Source organism: Corvus hawaiiensis, chromosome 26 (genome assembly GCF_020740725.1).
Source record: "Corvus hawaiiensis isolate bCorHaw1 chromosome 26, bCorHaw1.pri.cur, whole genome shotgun sequence".
Taxonomy (NCBI): Eukaryota; Metazoa; Chordata; class Aves; order Passeriformes; family Corvidae; genus Corvus; species Corvus hawaiiensis.
This window is the reverse complement of record NC_063238.1, coordinates 27,391,966-27,419,164: the sequence shown is the minus strand read 5'-3', so window position 1 is coordinate 27,419,164 and position 27,199 is coordinate 27,391,966. Positions and strand designations below refer to the sequence as shown.

At 41.3% G+C, this 27,199-nt stretch overlaps 1 protein-coding gene across 2 annotated transcripts in view; it reads left to right on the top strand.

Moving 5' to 3' along the window:
- The first annotated feature begins 3,641 nt into the window (after positions 1–3,641).
- SYBU (syntabulin) overlaps positions 3,642–27,199 on the top strand; it is a 40,899-nt gene continuing 17,341 nt past the window's right edge. The window contains exons 1-3 of one of the 2 annotated variants that reach the window (XM_048329195.1): positions 3,642–3,777; positions 3,956–4,142; positions 17,731–17,928. In XM_048329195.1, the coding sequence (XP_048185152.1) occupies positions 3,751–3,777; positions 3,956–4,142; positions 17,731–17,928 (412 nt within the window). In that variant the 5' untranslated portion in view covers positions 3,642–3,750. The remainder of the gene's footprint in view (positions 3,778–3,955; positions 4,143–17,730; positions 17,929–27,199) is intronic. The other variant, XM_048329194.1, reaches the window with a different exon arrangement.

Genomic DNA, 27,199 nt, shown 5'->3' with positions numbered 1-27,199 from the left:
TTCAAAATAACTTTGTGAGAAAGCCATCTAACCCTAATGAACATAAGATCACAAAATGTGTCTTCGGTTTCCATCCCAAATATCCACAAGCACTTTCAGTATTATAAAAATTTGAAACAGTCCTGGTCTGAGCAATGAGCCAGCCTGGTTTTGGACCAGCATTCTTTGGGTGATAATCTGAGTGTGGAAGCATTCACTTCTTCACAAAGTAAAATTTTCCAAGTGTGTACAACTACCAAATGATGACAGCATAAAAATAGCAAAGGAGTGTGAGGTGACTGTTGAGTTAGAATTCACATAAGGCAGGAATCCTTGTTCAGCCTTTTAATTATTATACACAAAAAAAAAAAAGACATTCCACTCCTTTTGCCACCTGGGATGACTACTGTCTCTGGCTCCCTACAAGTCCTGCTCGCTTCCATTCTGAAGGACTGGTCAAAAGAAAAGTGAGGAGTTGAAACCGTCTTGCTGGAAGGTTTCTTTTCACAGAAAAGAAGGAAAATTCCTGGAAACAGAAAGAAACATTCAAGGTGGTAGCACAGAGAAGGTTGCAATTGAGACTTGGTCTCCACTGGCAGCATGAATAAACCACTTGTGTGGAATGGTGCAAATGTACTCTTGTACACACTGCTGAGCTCTAGGTGATTCTCTCCTGAGTATGTTATGGATTTTGCTTGTTCTTCTGAAGTGCCCAGTTCTGAACTGAGGTATTTGGGCACTTAATTAGGACATTGAGACTTTTACTGTACTGCTCTCCTGCTGTTTTTCTGACAGCTCATGAGCAAAACTACTATACTGCAAGACAGCAAACTGGAAAACAGCAATTGCATGCATATGTCTGAAAACGATGTGCCATCAGATGGAACAAATAAACTTTAGAAAAACAAATTTCACAGAAAGCTTTGCAAAAATATCAGGTGAAGCTTTTCTCTCAGCAGTTTAGATGTGGAAGTGTCAATGCAATGAGTTCCTTGTGACTGTGCTAGTGGACATATCTAACTGCTGGCCAGCAAAGCTCTGCTGAACTAGAATCCCATTCCCCCTCCCACTGAAAAGATTCAGAGGCAGCAGCAAAACATACTCTGTGATCCTTTATATTTCACCCCATCTGCTCTCCCTTGCAACTTTTTTCTGGAAGAGCACTCTACCAGAGTGAAGAACTTGGTAGCAAAGCCTGGAATAAAAACTGTTTCATGTACCTTGCTCCCCGTTCAGGAAAGCATGAGGTCTAACCCCAGGGCCTGGCACAATGCCCAGCTTCCCCTGGCAGCTCCTGGAGTCCAAGAGCTTCTGCTGAATCTGCAGCCCTCTGCAGCTTCCTGGAGAGCTGCTATTTTTCAGGAGGGAGTACAGCAAGGAAAGGCGAAGAAGACACTGTGTTCTGTAGGTTTTCTGAGGCCCTTATGAATGTACAACATTTTTTTCTTCCCAGTAAACATAGATTTTTTCAGTTACACACTGGTTATAAAATTAGTTTTATAGGTAATGCAGAGATTCTGCTGGTTTGTAAAAGACATGAGAGGAATAAGAGTGATATTATATGTTCATATCAAATATGTGTTCCTCTCAGTATTGATGATTAACTAGTGCAAAGTAAAAATATTTTAATAAGTGACTTAAAAGTGAATTAATTCCTCAATTACTGAAAAGTGACTTAATTCCTCAATATTTATAAGATATACATGACTGTAAGGGAAAAGAAATGTTTGCTTGCAAGTTAATGATTGTTTTATGATTTATGATAAGGCTCGAAATCTATGTCAAGAGGAGAGAAGATCAAAGGGAATCACATCCCATTATGAATCCTGAGGCAGCCTGAAGACTCTACTTCTCATATCTTGTTTCTTAGCAAGGCAAAAATTTGAGCTTGAAACAGAAAAAGATAAAACAGGCTCCGACAATTGAATCATCAGCAGCAGCTCTGGAGCTGAGTTACTATGGCAATGGCAGTGCTGCTGCACAGCTTCTTCTTACTCTTACTACTGGTACAACAGCTTTGCAAATGTACACGGGAAATTTCCACCCCATATGTGCCATGGGTGGCTTGCAGGAGAAGCCCATGGTCTCAGGTGCCCTGATCTCTATTGAATGGAAGAGCAAATCTGTGTGATTAAAATATATGATTTGCAATTTTCCATGGAAACAGTCTTGGAGCAGTAGGGAAAGGTCTAGAATTCTTCCTGCTTTTTTGTGGCAGGAAGGTAGATGCCAGTGCTTAGAAGATATTTTATAGGCACAGAATTTTTATTACAGGAATTGTAAGCATTTTGTTTAGCTGTAACTATCTCACTTCCCTGAATAATAGATGTCTTGTCACTGCCAGGGAAGGATGGTATCATCTTTTCGGCAGAGCATAGCTTGGAGCTCTACATAAGTAATGGATCTAATTCTGATGCCAGGTTAATAAATTAGTAATTATGCCTCTTTGGATATACAACAATCAGTGCGTCAGTACTCACCAGTGTCCTCTTTCCTCTTCGAGGTCTAGATGAATGCATCACCTTTCCTGTTAACCGATGCTATGCTCTCTGCACTACACATGAAAGGCACATTTGCTCTTAATTATTTTTCAGACAGTATTTAATATTTATGGTCTAACAGCAAACAGAAGTTCCCAACAGGAATTGGGGCCCTTTATAGGTGTCATGGGAAAATTAACTATATCTCAGCTGAAACCAGGACAGTAGGAAGCATAAATACAAAGGGACTCTTTGCCCAAAAATATGATTGCTGAAAGTACTACTTCTGCAAGCTCATTAAGTCCTATAAGCAGACATCTATGTGGAACCTCAAATGAGTTTCATATTGAGAATTTCATCATCATTTTTGTGGAAAAGCCGCCCTTTTCACCCATCGTGCACATATATTTATAGCCCAGATTGCAGTCCTGCTAATGCTTGTTTTTAAGAAGACCCTCTCTGGGGAGCAGATGAACAAGGTTACCACATGTGCATTAATCAATAGGAGGGTCAACAACAATTACCACAATGAATGGTAAGAGAGAAAATGCTATAAATAAATATACTATGCAATGTATCATCTGAGAATCTAGTACATTTTTATGTCTGAGAATCAAGTAAGTTTTTATCTCTCTCCATGTTCCATAAATAGCTGTTACTGAAAAATAATAGGAAGAAATTCTTTACTCTGAGGCTGGTGAGACACTGGAACAGGGAGATTGTGGATGCCCCGGCCGTGACGGTGTTCAAGACCGGCTTGGATGAGGACTTGAGCAACCTGGTCTAGTGGGAAGTGTCCCTGCCCACGGCAGGGGAGGTTAGGACTAGATACTCCTTAAGGCCCCTCCCAAACCCTTAACACTCTATGATTCTATGACTAAGAAGCAGAGAGATCTGACGATGCATTTTGCTAGGTGTGTAGCTATACATCCATCGTATTTGTACTGGCACCGTCTGCCCTCTGCCAGTTTCTCTGTGTCGAGGTTCCTTTCCGCCCTTCGCGGCCAGGGCCCGACAAGCCCTGTCAGACGGCGGGGCCGCCCCGGCAGCGGGGCCGCTCCGGCAGCGGGGCCGAGGGACGCGGCCGGGCCCGCACCTGCCCGGCGCCCCGGGGCGGGCGCGGCCGCGGGCGCTGCGGCGGCACCACGTGTCGGGGCGGGGAGCGGCGGCGGGGCCGGGCCGGCAACGCCACCCCCAGCGCCGCAGCGGCAGCGGCAGCGCAGAGCCGCTCAGCGCATCCCTCTCGCCCATGCCAGGTGCCTGTTCCCGGCTGCGCCGTGACTGAGGAGCGATGGGGCCTCTGCGGGAGAGCGGCAAGGTGAGGAGCCGGGGATGGACGGCGCGGCGGGGAGCGAGGAGAAGCAGGGGCAGGCAAATCGCGTTCTGCCCCCGCCCTGGGGGGGCGGAGGGGCCGGGATTTGCCTGCCCCTGCCTCGATGATGGAAGGAGGAGGGCACATCCGAGAGGTTCCTGACGGGGTGTCCCTTCCCGAGCAGGAGCAGAGGACGCAGCTGGAAAAGGAGGTGTCCCGCAGCCGCATCCCCCGCCTGGTCCTTCGGCCGCAGCAGAAGGGATCTCCCGCTTCCGAATCTCCCTTTTCGGAAGAGGAAAGCCGGGAATTCAACCCGCCCAGTTCCTCCGCGGGCTCCGGCAGGACTGTCAGCAGCAACAGCTTCTGCTCAGGTACCGCAGAGAGACCCCCCCCAGCCTCGGTGTCCCTGGGGAACGCCGTGTGCCCCACACGGCCACCCCCGAGGCTTCGCTGTCATCCTAGCCGCAGCATCTGTGTGTCGGGCTCCCATCGAGCCCGCATGAGCAATCCGTTTTGCCGGTGAAGAAGGGCAACCATTGATTTTTCCAGGGAAATCTAGTATCTGTTCTTTTAATATGTGTCCGTAAGCGACACCAGATGTTTCCATTTCGAGTTCTGCTATCCACTGCTAAAAAAGTTGGCGGTTTTATTGCGGCAGAAGCGTTGCTTTAAAGAGAAAGATTTGCCTTAACAACTGCAGCATGGTATTGAGGCATTTTGAAAAAGCCCTTTAATCGAAAGTCGGTAAATCAGGGGAGTTGATATTAACGGTGTCAGACCGCAGATCCTTTTGGTTTTGTGACAATGGTCTCCATGATTTGGAACAGAATACGTAGGTGAAGTTTTCACTGTCATATTGAAATAAGTTTTGTTTATTTCAGAATTTAGGCTTCTCCTGATGAATGTGTCGCCAGACATGAGTTGGGCATGATGGCTTCTCTACAGAGAGGGCAATGGATGGGTGATTGATCAGATGTAAATTACTACTCTCCAATTGTAGATCAAAAAATGTCATTCGCTCTTCAAAATGTTACATGAGGGACAACTTGAAAACCGATTTTTTTAATGTTAAATATTTGCCCTGTGTAGAGTTTAGCACAATTTAAATGCCTCAATTAGCAGTGAAAGACTCAGATGCCTACTAGTGGTAATTTTTTAGTTCAGTGAAACTCTTCACTGTAAATGACATTAATGCACATGCATAACGAAATTGAGGGTCACATAATGAACACCATTGGACTCTATATGCCTGTGGTAATTTAACAGGTATTTTTGGTGTGGAGAAATTTGTTTTCAATAGTCAGGTTTTTGGAAAGCGTAACATTCTTGGTGGTGGAATTGGAACTGCTACGTTAATGGTTGGCCTCAATGACCTTAGATGTCTTTACAACCTAAATGTTTCTATGATTCTGTGATTCTCTCATCTAAAAATCTGAATTATAACAAGTTTTTTTGCCATAGTTAATATCAGAGCAACTTCCTAAGCTTCCTTTTTTTAGTTCATAAAGTATTTTGAATTACCAGAGGTGTTCCTGGGAATAGACAGAAATGCTTGTATTTTTCTTGGTCTTCACTACAGTGGATCAGATTATTATTATTACTTTTTTAGCTCCTTTCTAAAAAACAGTGTATTGAACACAGTGTACAAGTTTTCCTAGATGAGAAACACAATATCCATGTTTGAGTCTAGCTTTGCCAGATTTTGCAATTCAGGCTCAGTGGAATGATCTATTTGGTTATTGTTTAATGAACAATGCAGAGCGTTAAACAAACATCACAGGATTGTAAGAATTCTGGAGTCTTTTTCCCATGCCTTTTAAATCCCTCCACCTTACCTGCTTGAGTTTGCCTGTTCCAGAGAAATACAATCTTTTGGATTACTAATGTATTACTAGAAATACATTATTTTCATGATCTCTCCCAAATGGCTGCTTTTCATCCTGATTTTTTTCCTTCTGTGTTGACAAGCCTTTCATCTTGATCACTGACATTTTTTACATCTTTTGGTTTTTGTTTTGTTCTTCAGATCCACTCAACACGTAGCTGCCACTGTCGTATACCCTTGCTGTCCCACTGCACTGCATAGGCTGTCTTGAGTCCCAGAAGCACGTTGTATTTATTCTGGGTGTGTCTGATCTCATGGCTTGACAGTTTTAAGGCACCTTTCACAGACATACTCCAGCATGCAGTTCTGGTCTCTTAACCTGCATCTTACTGCTTATCTCTTTTATTTATTTTTATTCATCTTTTATTATTTCATGAATGCTGCATTGATTTAGTTTGATTTTTCTTCCCCCCATGTGAGAGTTTTGTGTCTCTAAAGCTGCCTGCAGCACCCATACAGGTATACACTACATGGTTTGCTGCTCTGAGACTTCAGACCTTACATAGCCTTGGATCAGCTAAAGCACTGTCCTGCATCCCAGAACCTGGTTCAGTTGTTGCTAGGTTTGATGGATTTTTCACTGTGATGCAGGTACGACAACAGTCACTGATTTGATTTCCTCATTCTCTGACATCTCTTCTCTGTCTTCCACTTATGATCCTTCTTTATCATAGTTTGTCTAATTTAGAGTGAGATTCCCCAGGGGCAGCAGGTGGCTGCTAGTTCCTGTTTCTGGGGAGAGGATGGCAGTATGGAGCGGTGAGTGGAGTGGCCACAGCCCCCAACCTGCCTCTCCTGGTGCTGCTTAATTGAGAAGCAGCATGTGCAAAAAAAGTATTTAAAATTAGCAAGTAGTACATTTGGAAGATGAGAGCAGATGGGTCAATAATGGAGCAGTATGAAAAAGTTCATGAGCATTTGGATAAATTTCTTTTTTGTAATTTCTTTTGAGCCTTAAGCCCGAACATGTTTTTGATAAGCAGCAGATATTATGAATTCATCCCTGGAATAATTCCTTTCCTCTTTACCCTTCTCTTGTCAATTTGTTCTTTACCTTTATTCCATTATTATAGACACCAAGTAGTTATGATCTGTAAATTCTTTTTACCCCAATAGAATTTTTTTTCCCCCTCATCCATTAAATACGTATTTTTTGCTTGATTCCCTAGAGCTTTTGATGTTGTCCATTTTTCCTGTGTGCTTACACTGATCTCAGTGCATAAGTGAAGGCTTGGAGTTCCTACTCTCTAAATGAGGGTAGATCTTGTAGGTATTACTGGTTTTGGGAACCATGGCAGTGCTGCAAGCGTGGTGGTAACAGCAAAAAATATCTCTTGGCAACAGAAAAGAGACTGTTTTTGTGATGCTTAGTTTCTTTTGAAGAAATTGTTAGTTCTGGCTGTGATAGGTTTTAAATTTGCATGATCAGCTCCCTCTTTGTCTTGTTTGAGTGAATCAAAGCCTCACTTGATCATGTTGGTCAATTATTTGCAGTTGACTTTATGTCAGTTTTGCTTCGTAAGTCCATACAAAACACAGCGAGAGTGTTAGTCATATCTGTGATATTCCTGACAAAATATGTTTTTAATATTCTTTGTTTCTGCCAAGTGAACATGGATGCTGTCTGGATGCTGTGTAGGCAAGCTGAGCCTTTGTATCTGCATTCACCATGCACAACCCTTCCTTAAAACCTTAGAGCATCTGGGGTCCTGGGTGTCATCTGATATGGGAGCACTTCTCTCCTCTGGCTTGGATGTTAGCCACAGAACTCATACAATGGCAAATGATGAAAAAAACTCTCCAGCAGCTTTTTCTGGCTCAATTAGTACTGAGCACCTGTGTCATGCATGTTTTTTCTCCTAAGTTGCACCATTGGCTTCAAGTGGCTGCGTGCACTTACCTTGTCAGTTGGGCAGAGAACGCGATCCATAGCATCTCAGACAAGCACGGGATGGGTCCGTGGCTGAGCAGCTGCTGGGCCCTTGGTCATTCCAGTTACAGTGTTTGCCTTGTAAGAAATATTATACTTTGGGCGGGGCACAATCCTTGGTTTTGGTGTACATGTCCTTGGTTTGAAGTCAGCCTGTGCTAAGCTCCATAAGTGTATTTAGCTTTTCTTTTAAACTGGTTCAGTCGTTGCTAGGTTTGATGGATTTTTCACTGTGATGCAGGTATGACAACAGTCACTGACTTGATTTCCTCATTCTCTGACATTTTTTCTTTTAAAAAGGAATTTAGTCTGGGATATACTTTCTTTTCTACTTTCGATTTCTGAATAGCTCAGCTTTTAAATTTCTCTGTATGAAGATGACTTTTTACATGGTACCTTTACAACAATGCCCAAGCTCTCTTTCAGCCTTTTCTAGAATGCCAGCTGCAGGAATTTTGGCAGGGAACGCAGGTAAGCTTTGGTACCCAAGATGCAGCTTTGCAGGAAGCACTTGTATATTTAATAAGGTTCAGCAAAAGAATTTTTGAGGCAGAGGACTTGGTTTATAGCGAACAGTTCCTCTTTCTAGGGCTTAACTGTAAATCACCTTTTTAATTAGACCGAATAGTCCTGTGAGCTATTGAAAACCAGTAGCATCTCTGTTCATGAATGATTGTGACTCACTGCAATGCAGTCTTCAAAAATAGGAGTCGAAGCTTTGTTTTTGCTTTTTCTTTAAAATTTCAAGATCTGGTTCAATGCTTATTCAAGTTCAATCCTTATTTCATAACTTGTTCTTTTCTGGGGTAAAGATTTTAATTAAATCTCATCGTTTGCATGTGTGGCACAATAAATGTGCTCATGTGCAGTGGCTGCACTGTAAGCCTGGGGTGTGGGTGCTGCAGCAGGAATCTCAGTGTTGCCATTCCTTGCTCACTTGCTCCTGTGCACACTCCCCTTGAACTCAGAGGTTATTTGCCAGTTGGCCCAGCTATTGGTGGATGCTGGGACTGAGTTCACAGTGTGTGTCAAAAAAAGCATGTAGGCTTTAGGCAGGCTTATTAGGTCCATGTGAATGCACAACCCATTTTGCTTGCCACAGACAAGAAGAAGAGGTTGTACAACTGTTACTGAACTGTACCTTCTTGCACTCCAGTAAATAATTTCTCTGTTAGGGCATTGAAGCAGGTTGCCTTATAAATCAGCTAGCCTTGGAGGCTACACTAAATAAGTACATGTAGTGGAATATATATTCCTGAATAGAAATAGATACAGAAAGCTAAATTTTTCATATTTTAAGAAGTCAACAGATTGAGGCCAGACAGTTAGTTTAAATTACTGAAAGTAATTGCTCCTATTATTTGTTTGCATATATGTGTATATTACTATGGCAACAGTGAGTTCTCTCATTCTTGTTTCTTGTTATAAGAAATTTTTTTTTTTTAATAGTTCCTTACTGGTTTTTGTGTTTGATTTTTAGTTTGAGTTACTGATTCAAAGAAACATGCTTAAAAGTTCTCAAGTATGTGATACTAAAAATTAGATTCTTTTTCCTGCAGTCCTTTATGCTATGCTTTTCCACAATCATTTTGCCTTTTTTTCAGACTTCTGGAGGTCTTTTCTAGCACTTTTGTTTGCAGCACTTTGTAAGGCAGTTCAGTGATGACTGTGATATTAATTTACAAAAACATTGAAACAAAATCTGCTTTCAAAAATACACATATGGCCTTTTTGCATGAGGGTGACACTGGTGACATGCTTCCCTTTCTCACTGCTGCTTCCCTAGAGAATTTCCTGCTGGGCAGCTTACATGCAATAATTTATTATTTCTTCATATTGTGAGCCACCAGTTCAGTTTCTGTGGCACAGAGAGCTGTTCCAAACATGGAAATGAGAAAAGTGCCTAGGTACTAAAGAGCAAAGTCTGCTCATTCCCCAGTTTTTGGCCTTTCCCTGCTTCTCTTTCAACTTCAGTATTTATTCCCCTTGACTAAGTAACAATCCTTTTGTTCCTCTTGCCACACAACAACATCTGGGAGCCAAAATATTTGACCTTTTGGATGTTTTTTTATCACCTTTTTATGTATCTATCAGTACTGTGTGTTGGGGTCCCTCCCCTGCCGTGTAGCCCTGGGAGAGGGGCCCTGAGGGCACAGACACGGGGCTTCCCTGCCCCTGCTCAGCCTCGTTCCCATTGGTTGGTTTGTGTTCCCTGCGCGGGCAGAAGGACCCTTGGTCCCGTGACTGGAACAGTTCCTGGGCAGAGCCCCGGCCATGCGGCTGGAGAAATAAACATCTCTGAAACAGCTATCAAGACTCTGTCTGTCCATATATATTTCCTTTCCACGGGACTCCTGGTTTGATATATGCGTGTTGCAGTATCCCCACTGCAACACTGTAAACCTTTAAAACCTGACCCAGAGCCTCCTGGGGTCAGTAGGACAGTTCCCGTTCTCTCTGGAACGTTTTGCATGGTGTCCTGAGAACAGTCACCCTTTCTGCTTCACCTCAGCCTTTCTACTGCCCTTTTAGTTGCAGCTTGTTGTGTACTATGGGCTGAATTCTAAATAACATGTATTTTCTTCACCAAAAATGCATAATCCAATACTTTCTTTTTACAGTGCTTTTCATGCAACTTTCTATTGAGTTGAATATTGTCATGCACTCTGAAGAAAATCACAGCTTGTAGCAGGATGAAACTTTTATCAGAAGTCTTGGATTTACATGGTGTTAAAAGAGAATCTTGATGCTTTAAGAGAAATTCAACATTACATATTTTAGCCCTACGTTTATAGGATTAGTATATATCCATGAAATTTTGGAACGGTGTTTGATGTGTATGTGACTAGATTCTGTGGTGCTGCTAAGTGCCACTCTGGGCTTGAGGATAGTTAAAAGAGGAAAGAAAAATATGCATGAAACAACAGTGGATAGAATATATGTAATTTCCTTCCATGAGAAGGTGAGGAGTGCAACCTTCTGAGGTGGTGTTTGAAGCTGTGAGGGTCACAGCTGTTTGCTGTTAGCCATGGAGGCAGACCTATATGAGACCAAACGAGTATAATGTGTTGCACCATTTGAGGAATAGGTACAAATTTCTTTGTGGTCTATTGAAGATTTTTATTTCCAGAAATGGTACCTTCAAAACTGGAAAGAATATTTCTGATTTCTTTCTTTGCTGCATAATGGAATAAACCATATAAAACCACACAGAAACCCATCTATATATACACATATATTTACCCTTAATGTTAATATTAAACAGATAATATTTCTTACACTGGATGTAGTCAATGCTTTCCCACCAGAGGCAGAAGCAGTGGTTCCACTTCCAGCTGTTGTCCTCAGAAAAGGTCTACTAAATGAGGTCTACTAAAGTGCTTAAACCCATACCAAACAGAAAATACTCTTCTTTATCTCTTTTTTAGACTCTTTCCTATCCTTACCTTTAGTTAAAACTTCTCTATAAAATTTTCAAATAGATTTTTCAGTCCTTTATCATCTTAAGCACCTTGTCCAGATGTTTTCTGTGATGTGATAATGATACTCAGGGAGCTGTGCTTTTCCTGACCACAGTGCTCTCCTAGTAACAGTAATATTTTTATTGATATTTTTACTAGTAAGCCCTTATGCTTCTCTTCTGTAATACACCATTAGTGGGGCTATAAATGTAATAACAAAGCCAGTAAGCCACAATTGCATAGTCCTCTTTTTTTTTCAGATGTTTTGACAGAGCTGTCCTGTTTGTTAGTGAAATGTTCAAGTAGAAGGAACATTAGTAGATTTGCTGCCAAAATCAATTAAAATTAGCTACTTCAGTATGACTTAGCAGTTGTATAGTCAGACATCAAGAGCAGATACCTTTAAAGACATGTTTATGTGAAATCCTGCATTGCAAAAGATGCCCAAGCTTAGGAGCCGGTCAGTCCATCTTTTTTCACCTTCCTCTGCCCTCGTCTGTATAATCTTAGCCTGTCAGCACTCCTGCCATGCTGTGACTGAACAGAGAGGGCCTCTTACCAAAGTCAGTGAGCAGCTCTCATACTAAATTTTCAGCAGTGGCCATTGGTGGTCAGCCTGTGGGTGTGACAGAAGCAAGGTCCAAGGGGCTGGTGAGCAAAAGGTGTAGAAGTTGCCTGTACATTAATGATCCTCAGCAACCAAAGATGTTTAGTCTTGATTTTACTGGGTTTGATTTTATGACTAGAACATTACAGTAAAAAGCTCCAGCTTGAAAGATGGACTGTGAATAGCAGGGTGTTTTCCAGCTGTGGAATATCTAACAAAAGAAAAAGCATTTAGGTTGTAGGGACCTGTGGAGATCATTTCATCCAGCCTCCTTTTTGAAGCTGGACTGTTCCCAGCACATCCCAGCAGCCATGCATTTGTCTGTGGGAGTCTAGAAACCCTTCAAGGACAGGAGTTTGCCCAGCATCTGTAGGTGACCTCAGGGAGTGGTGAAGCTGCTAGCCAGCCTTTGTTCACAAGCAAAATGGAGCATAGTTTATTCAAGTTCTGCCTGCAAAGACACCAAGATTAAATGTGGAAATTATTTGCATAGCAGGATTTTGCATAAGTAGGCTTCCTCTCTTTTCCTGACCCTGCTGTAGTTTTCCTTGTGCTTCAGCTCTGCTTTACTCTGTTTGACTTTTGGTAAGAGACTTGCCTCACAAGTACATGATATTCTGAGAAATTTTCTTAAATACCTAGCCAAACAGGTCTGAAAAAGAGTTAAGAAATGAGTTTTAACTTGACCAGAAGGACCAAAGTAGCATTTTTAGGACTCTACTTTTAGTGAAGTTAATAAATATTTTTTCCCACAGTCTGTTTGATTTTGCAAGCAACAAATTGTTACTAGCAAATTATTAAACTTACAGAGTACATATGATCACCTACTGGAATGGCCTCAGTAAAAATGAGAAGTTTTATACAATCAGGAGCTGAGGAGAATATTCATGTTTCTTACCTTAGGCTGTGCTCCCTCAGTGGATGCTGGGAATGCGAGGGTGCCTCCAGAGGCATGAGGTGCGATTTATGAGGGTTGAGACCCTCATGGTGTGGATGTGAATATGCTCCTACCTCTGCCTTTCTATGTGTACTACTAATTTAATATTATTATGTTTCATCTGCTGCTTTTACTGTGTTTCCCAGTTTTTCCAGAATGACCCTGTGAATCTCCCATTAGCAGTTTTTTCTGCCTGGGCACTGAGCCCTTACTGGTTCAGCTGCCCAGGTCTGAGCAGTGGTTGTATTAGTCCGTGGAGAGATCCTCCAGGCAGTGACTCAGAGGACTGTGGTGACTTAGCCTGAATGGGGCTGTCCTTCTGACTCACCCTCCAGAGGAACCTCTTTCTCTCAGTTTAACACAGAAAGAGCCTTACAGGTGGAAGGTAGGTGTTGTATTCCCTTTGGTGTCCGTCAGCAACTTTAGTAATTGCATAAACACCCCTGTGCTACAAGGCTAGTCTTAAAAAGAAAACAAAAACAGTTCAAAAACTGGGGGTCAAAAAAGGTGAGGCAGACAAGCAGACTGGGAGATTACCTTGAAAAATTCTGAAATACCCTTTGTGGTACCCTCACTGCCAATAGCCAGCTTGCAGTGCACCATCCTGGCAGAGCTGTGGCTACTCACGCTAACAGATTCTGAGATGAATGGAAACATAACCATCAGGTAAAAGCCAGGAAATTGTTTTTGTCTTGGTACACTGAACATTTAAAATTTCATTAGAGCCACACGTTTAATTCCAGAATCCACATTTCTTGGTGGAAATTCAGAGTTACGTACAGCCTGAACACTGGTCAAGGGAACCTTAGGAGGAGATGAATGTTGGACAGTGAAATAGGGATCACGCAGGAACTGGACAGTTCAGTGTCACAGGAGTGCCTAACTTGATCTGGCAGCTAGGAGTGAAAGTAAAAAGAAGTCCATGCTTCCTCAGCAAGAGCATTATTAATTATTGAGATGTGTTATATAAGGAGGTTGTATATTCAATATTTCTTGAAGCCTTTAGGAAAAGGCAGTATTTTTTTAAAGAAGGTTCTAAGGGCATATTCTAATGAACCTTCTAAAGTATCTGTGCTGAGAAAATCATCACATCTCAACAACAGCCTAAAAGTGTACAAGAACAAGTATTTTTGTCAATTGTTAAGAGTATTATTATCTTTAACGCTGTTTATATTTTGACTTCACAATTTAAAAGTTAGTCAGGGCATGCAAATGTCAGAATGCTCTGAGCAACTTTTCTGATGGTTTGTTTGAGGAGACACTATCCCGTGCTTGGTTTTGAATCTTGGCAGTCATGTCTGATCTGGGAGAGGCCTTGGACATAGAATTTCAAATTATGAAATCCAGCTGATGTTCAAAGGAAAAGCGTATTCCCAGAATGCTCCTAGGAGGCCCCTGTGAAAAAAAAAGACATTATGAAAGAAAGCAATGGAAGTTGTGTGTTACAAATTCATGTGATTTTCCCTCTTGTGCAAGTAAATGCAGGCAAGATCAGAAGTACAGGCTTTCACAGCACTATTTGTCAGCTTCCTCTTTTTCTGTCTTCCTGATGCTGATGTGCCTGAGAAGGTAAATCAGGTCTACCTGCATTCCTGAGAAGTCTGGTTCTGAAGTCCTTACAGGGGCAAAACTCCTGTTGAGTTACAAGGTTGAATCCTTAACTGACCTTGCTGATGCACATCATATCTTCAGTAGAAAGTGAATCCCATTGTGGGCTCATCTGCTCCTGTTGCCCACTTTTTTGAGAGAGATTCCTTTTCTTGGCCCATTTCTAGGCAGGTGGAGGTCTTCACTTCCTTCTGTCAGAGTTGCCAGCAGGGTTTAGGAGGAGCCACAGGTGTGGGGGAAATATGAACGCACCATGCTGCAGTCACATCGTTCTGCTTGCAGGTGAGAAGCAGAGGAGTCACTGCAGCAGTGAGCAGGGAGGGTGGTCAGGCTGTCTGGAGATGGAGGGGGAATCAGGTCCATGTCAGGGTCCACAGGGAAGTTGGCTGCTCTCCTCTGGATTAAATACAAATAAATAGCCTGTTAAGGTTTCAAAAGCAGGAAAGATGAAGGTAGGTGCAGGCAATTTGGCTGGCACTAAGCAGCTGGAGAGCACCTCACTCTTCACCAGGACTTTTCCTTGTGCCAGGAGAGTGAGCTGTGGATCAGGTGGATCCCCACAATGTACAGCAGAGCTTTGCTTGCTTTGGTGGTGAGCACCAGCATTTCATAGGCAGCTCTTCCATTCTGTGGTAGTAAACATTTTGATTATTCAAAAGAATGACACAGAAAAATCTTTCTCTACAGCTTGCCCTAGTTCTGGAAAATTTATAGTTTTGTTCATATTTCTGGGTAATAGTAGAAGGATTAGAAGTTGTACATTACATAAAAGATAACAAATGATCAGAGGAGAGGGAGTACAATAAAATCATTAATTGACTGCAACTGGAGTGGGAGTGCTCACCTGGTTATTGGTGTATCTAATGGGTACAAGGCGTATGAGTAGAGAAGAGCTATTCTTCTTTGTGCCAGGCTCATTTGTTCTTTTAAAATATGTCCTGTTGGAATGAAAGCTGAAGTTCTTAACAGTAAAACGAGGATATGTAGGTATGACATAATCTGATGGCACAGGGTCACCAGTGTGATATCACCAGCAATGTTGGGGGCTGGTAAATAAAACATTTTTTATGCTATTTTAGTATGCATTCTTTAGCTGCCTTATTTCCTAATTGCAGTTAGTTTTACACATTTGGGGTTTTTAATGCCCCAATTTTTAACGCTGTAGTTGAGTTCCTTCATTGTTTAAAGTTTCATCAGCTCCTGTGGTTCTTCCAGGTTGCATCGTTACAGCTTTGGGAGCTACTTCTACATAAAGTCTCCCATATAAAACAGATCTGTGAGGTCTTCAGAACCTGTGCAGGTATTGCAGTAACTTTATTGGTGGAGAGATGAGGTAAATAGTTTCTTTTGGGTTTGGGGGGAGGTTTTGGGAGAGGGATTTGCTTGGGTTTTTGTTTCTTGTTTGAGGGGGTTTTTGTTTGTTTAGGGATTTTTTGTTGTTTTTTTGTTCTAACAAAGTTTGGAAACTAATGCCACATACAGAAACATGTAAGTGGAAAAGTCGTAATTAAAAACAAACTGCACAAGCTGTCACTTATTTCTGAATATATTTGATTATAAATGTTTGTGTGCTTCTAAAAAGAAGATGCTTTGGACATGGCTAAAGGAGCTACTTAAATGCAGTTCAGAAGCTCACTCAGTGGTGCTGATCCACTGTCCTGCAGGTAACTTTCACTCAGCCTGCAGAAAAGACTCTAAATGTTGGAGAAAGGGAAACAGATGCTGACCTGGGAGGAATGGCCACCTTCTCTCTTCTTTGTGTGAGTTATATTGTGATGTTGATGGGAATGGAAAGGATAAAAAGTAAACTAAAGTCATGTGGGGAGCAATCCTGCTTTAGTCAGGTTGAATGTGGGGACAGGCTGGAAAGCTTATTAGCAGTTTTCTCTTTTCTGTGATTTTGCTAGGGACTAATTCTGAGTTGCAGAAGGCAGCAGCAAGATGGCAAAAAGAGATGCTTTTTGGCTTAATTGGGATGATTTGAAAGAATTAAATATTATTAAGATGGATTAGGTGCTTTGCATTGTTACTGGCCTTTGTGCCCTGGGAGGTGTTTCTGGCTGTAACTGGGTTGCCCCTTGGCTTGGCATCATGCCTGGCACTTGACAGAGGCCCGGGATGCAACACCTCAGGCTGCTGGCTGCTCCTGCAGCGTAATGCATACAGCTTGCTCTGGACAGTCAGCACCTGGGGGTACCTTGCTGAGGACTGAAGGCAGGATGTGGAGAAATGAGAAGCAGAACATTGGAACAAATGAGTAAGGGTAAAACTGGCCAGTCATGAAGGAAAACTGGATCACATGAAAGGATGAAGTTTTTCTACTGTATTGAGGGAGCAATAGCTAACAAAAGCAAGAACTGTTCTTTCCTGCAGAGGGGAGGTGGGCAGAAAGGTGGTAGATGGATATGGGGTGTCCCTTCTGCCTCATAAATGTGCAGTCATACGCTGACTTTTAAGTCAATATGCCCATGCAAAGCTCAGTGCAAAATGAGACTTGACCTACATTATGAACAGGGTGGAAGAGGTAAGTGCAAAATGGTCATGCAAATTATTTGGCTCAGTTGCAGGTACTTCTTTGGGTTTCATGTTAGGTAAAGATAATGCATCAGGAGAAGAGTGCAATTGCATAATTTAGATGGCAGCTTTCATTTTGTCCTGGTAAAGAACAATTAGATTTCTCCAGAAGAGTCTGAGTAGCGTGCTTGGTTTTGTTGTGTATCAATTAAACTACCACGACTTACAGGGGAACTGCAATTACTCCAGATTACATGGGACGTGATTAGATGAAGTTGGGGTTTGATATGTGGATTTCATTCAAAATTTGCATTCAGTTGTTAAGAGCTGGAGTGTTTGTATCCCTGGAGGTCAGGAACCTGGGTCTGTTCCCAAGGGGGCTGTTGATGCCTGGGAATGCTGGTGTGCCCTCAGAGGAATTAAGCTTTAAACAAAAGCAGTCTGTGTATAACCCACTCTCTTCAGAACCAGGTACCTCACAGCCTCTTGTCAAGAATGGAAGAGTTCTATGATCATGGTTGCTTTTAAAGAAAAGATAATTTTGAGGAGCCTGTATTAATTCCAGTTAAATGAAATTCCTGACTGTGTGCGTGTGGGCTGTAGGTTCTCTTGTTGTTTAGATATGGGAACATTTCTTGAAGGAGAGCATGTGGGCCATGCTTGCTCTGCAGCCGGTATGCACTGCGCGACATTTGTGTCTTGTGTATCTTCATGCTGCAGTATTCCTTAACCTTGCTAAAGGAATTCATCTTATATTGGAATTTTCATTATGTAGCCCCTGATTTTGCATTTTGCCAGACTGAGCAAAACAAGTACTTGCCCTTTTAGCCTGCCATAAGGTATTCAAGACTTCTTCACAAAATGGATGAAACAAATAGCTTCTCACCAGGTTTCAGAGCCAAGGTTGTGCAATATCACTTACTGTAAAGAGTTGTAGTTCAAATACTCTTTCTTTTATTCTGCTAACTTCATATACTTATTAGTTAGAAATGTTGATGTTTTCCCTTTTCTCTTCAGATGACACTGGCTGTCCTAGTAGCCAGTCAGTATCTCCAGTTAAGACTCCTTCTGATGCTGGAAACAGTCCAATCAGTTTTTGCACTGGTAGCGATGGAGACTTTTCCAGGAAGAAGTTCAGTCCAGGGTCAATGAGTGAAGGGAATACACAGCTGGCTCGATATAAGAAGGAGACAAAGGCGAGCCTTGTAAAGCCCGGTGAGTATAATTCCTTTCATTTCCTTAATTACATTTTCTAATTTACTGGTATATTTACAGGTGTCTACATACACTGTGTTGTGCCACCTGTGATACCACTAATGCTGATAGTAAATAAAATAGTTGGCTTCTTTCTGTGGAGCCACCCGAAAGATATGAAGACACTATTGTTACTGTCTTTTTCATGGAAATACAATTAACTGACATCTTCACTTTCTTTTATGAGGCTTGATGGTGATGTCAAATAGCTTAAATGGATTTTATTCTGTTTCATAGTAATTGCACACATATTTCACTGCCCGAAGATAAATGACTCTTAATATGAGAGAAAAGTCTTGTGATGTCCTTAGATATATTGTTGAATCCTGCCTAAAGTTTGTGCTGCCAGGCTCTGATAGCTCTGGGGATAGAAGATGTCAGACCAAGGCAAAAGGACAGGCAGTCTGTGTGTGGGAGTTGGGCAGATTTGGACCTGTACTGCAACTGCTGGATCAAGAGTGTATCTCCAGTGCCTCGGGCTAATGGGCCACCCCAGACCACTAGCTAAATCATCACCTGCTTGTGGCACATCCAAGAGTAAATACTCAGGTGTGCCATTGGTTCCTGTAATTTTAGTGAATAGATACGAAACATTTATATCATTTGATTCATGTACAGGCAGCTCTTGATTACAAATGGTCAGGATATTTGTGCTGCTATTTAATTAATCATGGAGACAGAGTTGGCCCTGCATAGAGCCAGCTGCAGAACTGACATCGTTTATGAGCTCAGGTACCTCCTGGCTATATTGTTTCCTGAGCCATTTTACCTCTGGAAGCAATTTAGATACTTTCATGAAGGGCCAGCTCAGATTTGCCAGCAAAATGTTTAATCCAGAAACAGTAGAGAATCTGTTGCAAAATCTCTTCACTGGCTTGGTCATTGGAAGGGCTGATTAAGGCTGCCTTAGTACTATCCCTGCAAGTTCTTTGGCTCATTTCATAGCACCATGTTACTTGAGTGTTCCCAGTCTCCCACTGCTGTGCATAGTGGGTGATAGGTAATACTTCTTACAAGGTTTGCAGTGAATGTGGTATATGACAGTCAAATCTACAGCTGTGGCTACCACAACCATTTTGTTTGTGAATATGAATGGCACTTATCAAAATGTGAATAATGAATGCGAAGGGTTTTTTCTAATGAAGAGTCCTATACTCACGGAGAGGAGTTATGCACCTTTTTCAGTAAATTACTTCACTGTTTTCAATTTTACACTTAAATTGCCTTATAATATGAAGTTACTAGCCTTTTGCAGTAATCAGCAACCGGGTCTGTTTTACAGAGTACTTCTAAGTTCCTCCTGCCAAATACCTCACACTTTTTTAGTGGAAAGCTGTTCAAAATCACATCATAGGGAATGTGAGAGCTGACACAAGTGAGGGACATTTCAGACATGGATGCAAGGGGACAGCTGGGGTTCATTTTCCTCGGTGTTGGCCACAGGGGTTAATGTGATTTTCTTCCATTGCCACCTCATTTTGTGGCTTCAGGTGGACCCAGTCTCTTCCCCCTGACCTACTTGTACATGAATTTCTGGTTACTCAGTCTAGAAGATGTAGCCATTGTGCAAAGAGGAGGTGTCACCATGCAGCAAAACACACAAGGAGTAATAGGGGATCAAAAGAAGGGAAGTGGGATATGGAAGAGAATAACAGCAACATGTTCTTGTCATACATAAAAGAGATTGCGTGTAATTTTCTCTTTACCAAAAGCCCTTCTTGATTTATAGAGATTATATCTACTTCATATTAATCTGAAATGGCTTGGTGACAATGACTATATAGCAGGAGTCAGATATGAGAGACAAAAATCCAACCTACCACTATTTTTTACCATGTCCTGCACTACATTTTTTACACAACTATATCAATCACTATGCACCTTCAAAATTCCTGTCATTTTGCTGAAAATCTGTCTGTTTCCAGGATTCTTCTCTTGGAACATGCTGAATCTCAGAAGAAACATTTACACAAATATTTACATAATTCAGGAAATGTCAGAAAGGGATAACACTGAGAGTGAACCCTGGGATGTTTTTAGGCTGTTCCCAAGCTCTGATACTTCTCTGCTTCTCTAGTAACATCACTTCATCTTTCTTTTCTGTACTTCAAAAGACAAAATGCGCATAGCTTTTTTTTCTTTCCTCTAGCAGCCTAAGGACTTTTTATATGAGTCTAAGCCATCTTCACCTCTTGAAGTATTAACAAAATAGATTTGGCTATCATTCATATTTTATGTAGTTTGCATAGAGAACCATACATAATCCTGGAATGCTCTTGCTAAACCTCTAAAATATTTATAATCATGGAGAAATTATTCATTTGAGAGATGAAAAGGGTTTTTATTGTGCATTAAATCCGAATCACAGCAGTGTAGAAGTGAATTTGGCTTAAAACCTGTGCCTGCTTTCCCAGGGAAGGATGGAGAGGGCAGGAATGTTAACGAAGATAATAGAACATCCACTCTCAGAGATAATTACAGGCCTTTTAATTTCTGGATTTTTGAAGTTGGTCCTTCTTTTAGATGTGATTCATTTATACAATATTAAAAGCAATACAAAATGTTTTGCAGGAAATCCCCTCACAAAAAGGCACAAAAGGACTTAAAATTAACATTGGTCTTAGTTTTGTATCAAGATGCTGTGCTGAATCCTACAGTTTCTGTAATTGAATAAACAGGACCATAAGCACTTCTACATGTTCACATTCTTGTGTAGTCCTCCTAGAAAAATCCCTCCTGAATTCCTGTAGTTCATGTCCACATCCTGTTGAGAACCGTGGGAATTGTTGTGCTTCCTTGGACAGTCGTTCTCATCTTCTTTTTTGACTTCCATCAGAATGCTTAGTGAAAGGATTCAAAATCTGCCTCTGCAATCTGCAAAGTACTGATAAACTTTCAAAGACACAGATAAAGAAGAGAATCTTTAGGAGAAGTTGTGTCAATAACTTTTAGAAGTCTTGCAGGTTTAAACTAACACGTATTTAAATCTTCGTGAGCATCAGAATTTGAGAAGGGCGTCTGATCAGCTGTGTTCAGAATTTCTGTAAAGTTCTGGTCTTCTTGCTTTTGGTGTTAGAGGCACACTTGGAACAGCGTACTGAATGTTTGCTATTAGAGCTGTTTCTTAGAGCCCATGGAACTGCTGAAGTTTCATGTGAAATTATTAAGACCTAAGAAAAAACATTAAGGCTGTCTCAGACCTTTTAGCACCTTCAGGATCCTGCAGAGTAGAGGTGTAAACACCACTGCACAAAAGGAGCCCTAGGTGAGTACCAGTTAGGGTCAGCTCCCAAACCTTGTAAGGACTGGCTGTCTGTCATTCACATCTTGGTACAGTAATAAACATTCCAGGTAGCAGAAGACTATGCAGAAAAGTGGTTTGTTTTTTTCTCACTGCTAATAAAACATCTGGCCATTTATTACTGAAACTGGCTAAAACAGCAATATTTGGGATTTCAGTGTCATTGAACTGCTATGGATTATGTTTCAAGAAGGGTCATCACTGGGAGTTTGGACATTAAAACTTTTTTTTGTTAAGATTAATGGGAAGATCTCAGAGGCTTTCACCACACAGAGTACCTACATTTGTTGGACAGTAGGCAATGAGCACAAATTGAAAACATGAAATTCCATCTGGACATAAGAAAACACTTTTTTTTTTGTCAGACAGTGGTCAGACACTGGCACATGTTGCCTGGTGAAGTTGTGGAATCTCCATCCATGGATATATTCAAAACTCAACTAGATACAGTCCTGGACAACCTGTTCCAGCTAGACTTGCTTGAGTGGGGAGTTGGACCAGGTTGTCTCCAAAGGTCCCTTCTGCCTCCCAGTGATTCTGTAATCCTGTGTTGCTAGACTTTTTTTTCCTTTAAATAGTGCATCAGCCAGGTATGAGTTACATAGTTGCAAGGCACAATTTGTGTTTTTCCTGCCCTTTCTAGACCACTTAAGTTCATAAAAATGAAAGTATATATTAAAAAATAAAAGTCTTTTGGCAATCACTATTCAATTTAAAATGTCATTTAACTTCAAGGTAAAGTAAGTAATCTTGTACTCAGCATGTGTTTCCTACCTTTTCCTGGTGAATTTATTAAGTCATGATAAATGATCCTTGGGGTAGGGTGTCCCAATCTGAACAGATTAATCTTTGAAGGCTTTAGAACTATTAGGAGTTTTAGGAGAGACAGGTGGAGCAGAATGGATTGCCCTTACTTGGTTGTGAGTATTCAATATGTGCAGGTGCTTTTTTAGTCAGTGTTGGAGCTGACGGTGATCAAAAACGAGGCAAGTGAAATTACCCTAGACAACTGGAAATATTAAGACTAGAGCTTAAATAAACCAAACAGATTGGAGAAGAAATGCAAGTGTTAGCTGCAAAATATGTTTTATATGTTAAAAATGTCTAGTTGTTAAAACATAATGCTCTTCCTGAAGTTTGGGGTTTTTTATTCTTTTTTTAATTGTCTGGTGTGTGAGGATTAGATTCCCAGGACACTAAATGTCCAGGAATTTATTTCTGGGAGTCCTGTATGAAAGCAAGGAGTAGTGACTACTTAACCCATTAGTATAAAATTAGCAGATAAATTAATCCATGTTGCTACTTTACTTCCATATGTGTCTATATTCTAAAGACAGTCACTCTGGTTATTTTAAAAACAAAACAGAAAGGCTCTGATTTAGGTTATATTCCTGATGTGGCTGTGTTATTTTACAGGTTTTTTGTCGACTCACTCCCTCATTTCAGTATGACAATGTGGGAATAAGAGTGTCTGATGAATGTGTGTGTATATGCTTTACTTGAAAAACAGGAGTTGGTGTGTAAGTTCTGTGAGTGGATTGTCTTAGAGGTAATTCTGAAGATTTATTTCACTGTCAAGAACTTCTTTCTGATTGCATTTTGTAATGATAAAACTTTTTTTTATCTTGGAAAGTTTGATAAAACATTAGAAAGATGTGTTTTACCAGCTCATTTATCCAAGAGCATTGTATCTGGTTTTTGTATGACTTTTCTTTATTCTCTGTACCAAACTTCTGCAAGCAGTAGGAAAATAATAGATCTGTTGTCCCTGTTGTTCAGGAACAACAGTACAGAATACAAAAACCAAGTTACAAAATGTGCTAACTTGAACAATTCCTATGGCACACAGAAATTCATGAATCTTTTTAACTACTGGCCAGGACATCTACCTATTATGTTGAAACACTTTTCAAAATGCTGATGTTGTACTATGTATTCTAATGCAAAGTCACACTGTTTGGTTGTTTGAAAAAACCCAAACAAACCAAAACCAATGGAAAACCTGTATTTGGAGATAGCAAACTGCCTTGACTATTCCTTAAAATAAATTGGCATTCTTCATTTTAAAAGCAGAATCACACAAAGGTAAGAGAAATAAGAAGACTGGTGTGTCTGTCTTTTTGCTGTAACTTATTTCACAGCTCTTCATAACCCATATTCCAAGACTGCCCCTTTTCTTGGGGGAGGGATAATTAAGAACAAGGGTATGTCAAAGAACATTTAACCCAGTTACAAATGCAGTATTTAATCAGTGAACACTATGTTCCCATCTTGCAACCAGTGATAACCATACTTGAGTGGTGAAATTGGGAAATTCATGCTTCCATTCCTAGGAAAATTCAATTACTTAGATATGTGGCTGGTGTGACATGCGTAAGAATGCTGAAATTAGGAAATGAGATACACCAGGTTCAGTGTACTTTAAGTACTTGCTCATGGAACAAAAAAAGGTTCTGAAGATGGGCCAAGTGAATTGAGTTGATACCAAATGATGGAACGTCTTGTCTATGGCTGACCAGTAGTTCTCCCCTTAATTACTTGAATTAATAACAAGGAATCTCTTGATCTGACCATGTTTATTGATAAGTGTAGAGCATAGATTCTCTGACAGGTGCAGAGGAGCTTGCAAGTGAAAAGAGGAAGAGCAAAAGCCCAGGTTCCCTGAGTAACTTAAACCAGATGAGGAGGGCTTTAACTTCAGCATCAGATCCTTAAACCACTCAATATTTGGCAAAGAGCAGAGACACAATGGTCAATTACTTGTGCTTCTGGAAAACGTTCGATCTTGTTTTTAAAGCAAACATCAGCTTGTCAATAAATAGGGAGGAAGCATCTTTCTCAGATGTAAGCACATGCTTTGAATGCTTCAATTCTATCCCACATCTGATAGCAGCTATTATAACCATCCTGACATTCAAATCCAACCATATGCAACATTTGTTTCCTGTACAGTTTCAATCGCATTCTTCTCCCTTTCTTGTATGTGTATTTCATAATTTCATTTGTGACAATAAGTTTTTCTGAGATCTTCTCTGACACAGAATCTAACAAATACAGTTGTGGCAGTTTTTGACCCTATTTCTTTTCCTCAGTTCCTTTTGCTTTTCTTCTTCACCTTTCATTTTGCGCCCACACAAAATAGCTGCTGCTGATTTTCTAAATAAAAAATGTTTCTGGATATTAATTCTGTATGCACTGAGTCCTCCTGCATATTTTACTGTTTTAATTTCATGTCTGTTGCTATGGAGCTGTGTAGATTTGCTTGCCTGACCTGCCAGCATAGGGAGTTATTAAGGTCTCAGTTCTGTGGGTCCCAGAGGAGCAGGGTGTGCTCTGGGGGGGATGCACATGCACATCTCCCCCTCCAGGAGCGAGGACACCGTGTCTGTGGTTCCAGCCCGTGCCATTCTCAGAGCTTGTGTCCTGGAGTTGTGCCCAGAGGGGCATCGCCCTGCAGAGGTTTGGTGGTTGTAGCAGTCGGTAAGGTCTGGAAGGTGACCAGCCTATGAGGTTTGGGGGTGGTGGTGGGGGTGATACTGCTGAGGGTCTGGCATTTGCAAAGCCCAGCCTCCCCCACATACTCTGGGATATCCAGACTCTTATGGCCGCTTTGAATATTTCCTTCTAGTTGGGTCAACAGACCCAGTGCAGCCAGTAGATCCCACTGGTTGGAGTGCCTCTGTCTGGCATAAATCCCTGACCTTTTGTGATTCAGAAGAGGTGAAATTTGAATCTAATTGTCTCCTTAGAAAGCCCTCAGTAGCTGTGGGCTGCAGATGGGGTCTGACTCTTCTCTGGTCTGAGTGACTGTCTCCATTGCTCAAGGGACATGGAACAGCTTTAACTGGTGAACCTGCCATTTCCCTTCTAGGGGTTACAGGAGCCGTTTTGGAGGCAAGGGACATGTGAATTCATGGTCTTCATCCAAGCTGAATAGAGCAGAGATGGCCCCTAATTTATCTGACCTCAATTCCCAATTTGTAGTGTAGGGATAATTATCTCTGCCTGCATAAGCACACTAGGGTCCTATTTTATTTCAAAGGAGGTAGAATGAATTAATATGGTGGATCTGGTGTGTGATCTTTCTGACCAAATATTAAAGCATTTACTTTAGGATTCACTGGTTATGTTGACTTACGTTGACCAAGGTTGGCTCAGATGTGAGAGACTTCCACGTTTAGTCAGGTGAATCCTACCCGCATCTCCTGTGTCCTCAGCAGGCCTCTGACACTTCTGCTGTTGGCTCTTACTGAAGGCAACCACAGTCTCTGTGGCTCTTGTTTCTCTTTTTTGGCTTCTTTCTTTTTTTAATGGAAAGGAAGTCGTTCTTAGACATTCAGTTGTAGAAGAAAGTTTGTGCTTGAAGAGCACACATGTACCTTCAAGTAGCTCTAGTTAGATGCTTTTTCCTCTTCTGTTCATCCCTGATAATCTTAGGCACTCTCCATTTGTCCCTTTTGTGAGGACTGCTGCCCAAGCTGGCTAGCATTGCACAGGGAGATTCTGAATCCCATTTTGCACTATGGATTCACAGAAATTAAATGTTTTTAGGACTAATTAAAGTCCTAAAGCTAACTAAATCACACTGAACTGAAATAAGTGTTCTGTGACTTCTGAAAAATAATACTGGAATATAACCAGAATATAAATATTTTAAGCAAAACATACTTAGAAAGGTAGGTAAAATTATTAGCATAGCAGTACTTTTTTAGTTCAGATTAATATATGCTTTAGATTTAAACTTTTAATTTAAACAAATTTTCTTGAATTGATGTGGAAAACATGTTCAAATAGCCAAATATTTTTTTATAAACATGAATAAGCAAAATAGAAGCTACAAGTTGTACTTCAACTTTGAAGCATTTCATAGTATTTAACACAAATCTACAAATTCCTGTTAAAGTGGCATAGAAAAACAATCTTTTAATTCTGTGTCACAAATTTTATAATCCAACCCCTTCTAAAATATTGTTTTAGATGTTGCATAGTAGAGACAGGCTATTAGTGGGTGGACCGTGGCCTCTCAAGACATACATTTCTTTGTTCAGAAGACTCTTAGGCTGCAGTAAGTGCCCAGATGTCACAGCAAAAATAGAGGGTCCAAAAAAGAAGCCAGCAAGTTCTAGACAAGAAATTGTCAGGTAAAAGCTGAAAGCCTGGGTCCCACCTGTCCCACACAGTGACCTGCCCAGCTCTGGGCTGGTGGCACAGGCCACCTGCAATTCAGGGCCTTGGGCAAAAGTCTGCAGTTACATACCTCCTTTATAAAAAATAAAATAAATAAATTAAAGGATGTCCTTGTTGCTTAGTTCAGTAAAGGAAAAAGAAACTTAGATTTAGATCCTTTGTGTGTCTTTTGGGGGATGGACTTCAGCACAAAGGAGAGGAGTGCCCAAATACAGAGCTGCCGGGCAGGCTGAGGGGATGCAGGGTGTCTGCTCCCAGGGAAGCTGTTCCACTTTACTTAGTTACTCTTTTACTGGGGGTTCAAAGCTGAGTTCCCAGCAGGCACACAGTAACTCTCTCTCCCTGGCCCATTAATTGTACTGATGGTGCTCCAGACACACAGAAAGTGGGACAGCCACTGTTACAGGGAGATTGTGACCTGAGGATGCCTGTGGCCTCGAACTTAACCTTGCCCTTGGTCTATGAGAGAGCCACTGCTCTAACTGCAAATCAGAGTGAGTAGGGGGTGTGGACATGAGGCTTCTGCAGGGATTGCCTGGGATGCTGCACAGGATGAGATCCCTGCCACACAATACATCTCTTAGATCCAAATGCCTTTTGATAGAAATGAAGGTCTCCTGGGGCTTGTGGGGACGTGCTCCTGCATCAGGAAAACACAGCTGAAGGCCTGGCGTAAGAAGGGCCCTGGGATTTAGAGGTAGGTATTGAAGCTGTGATCTTTAGTAAAAACAATAAAATTCTTTT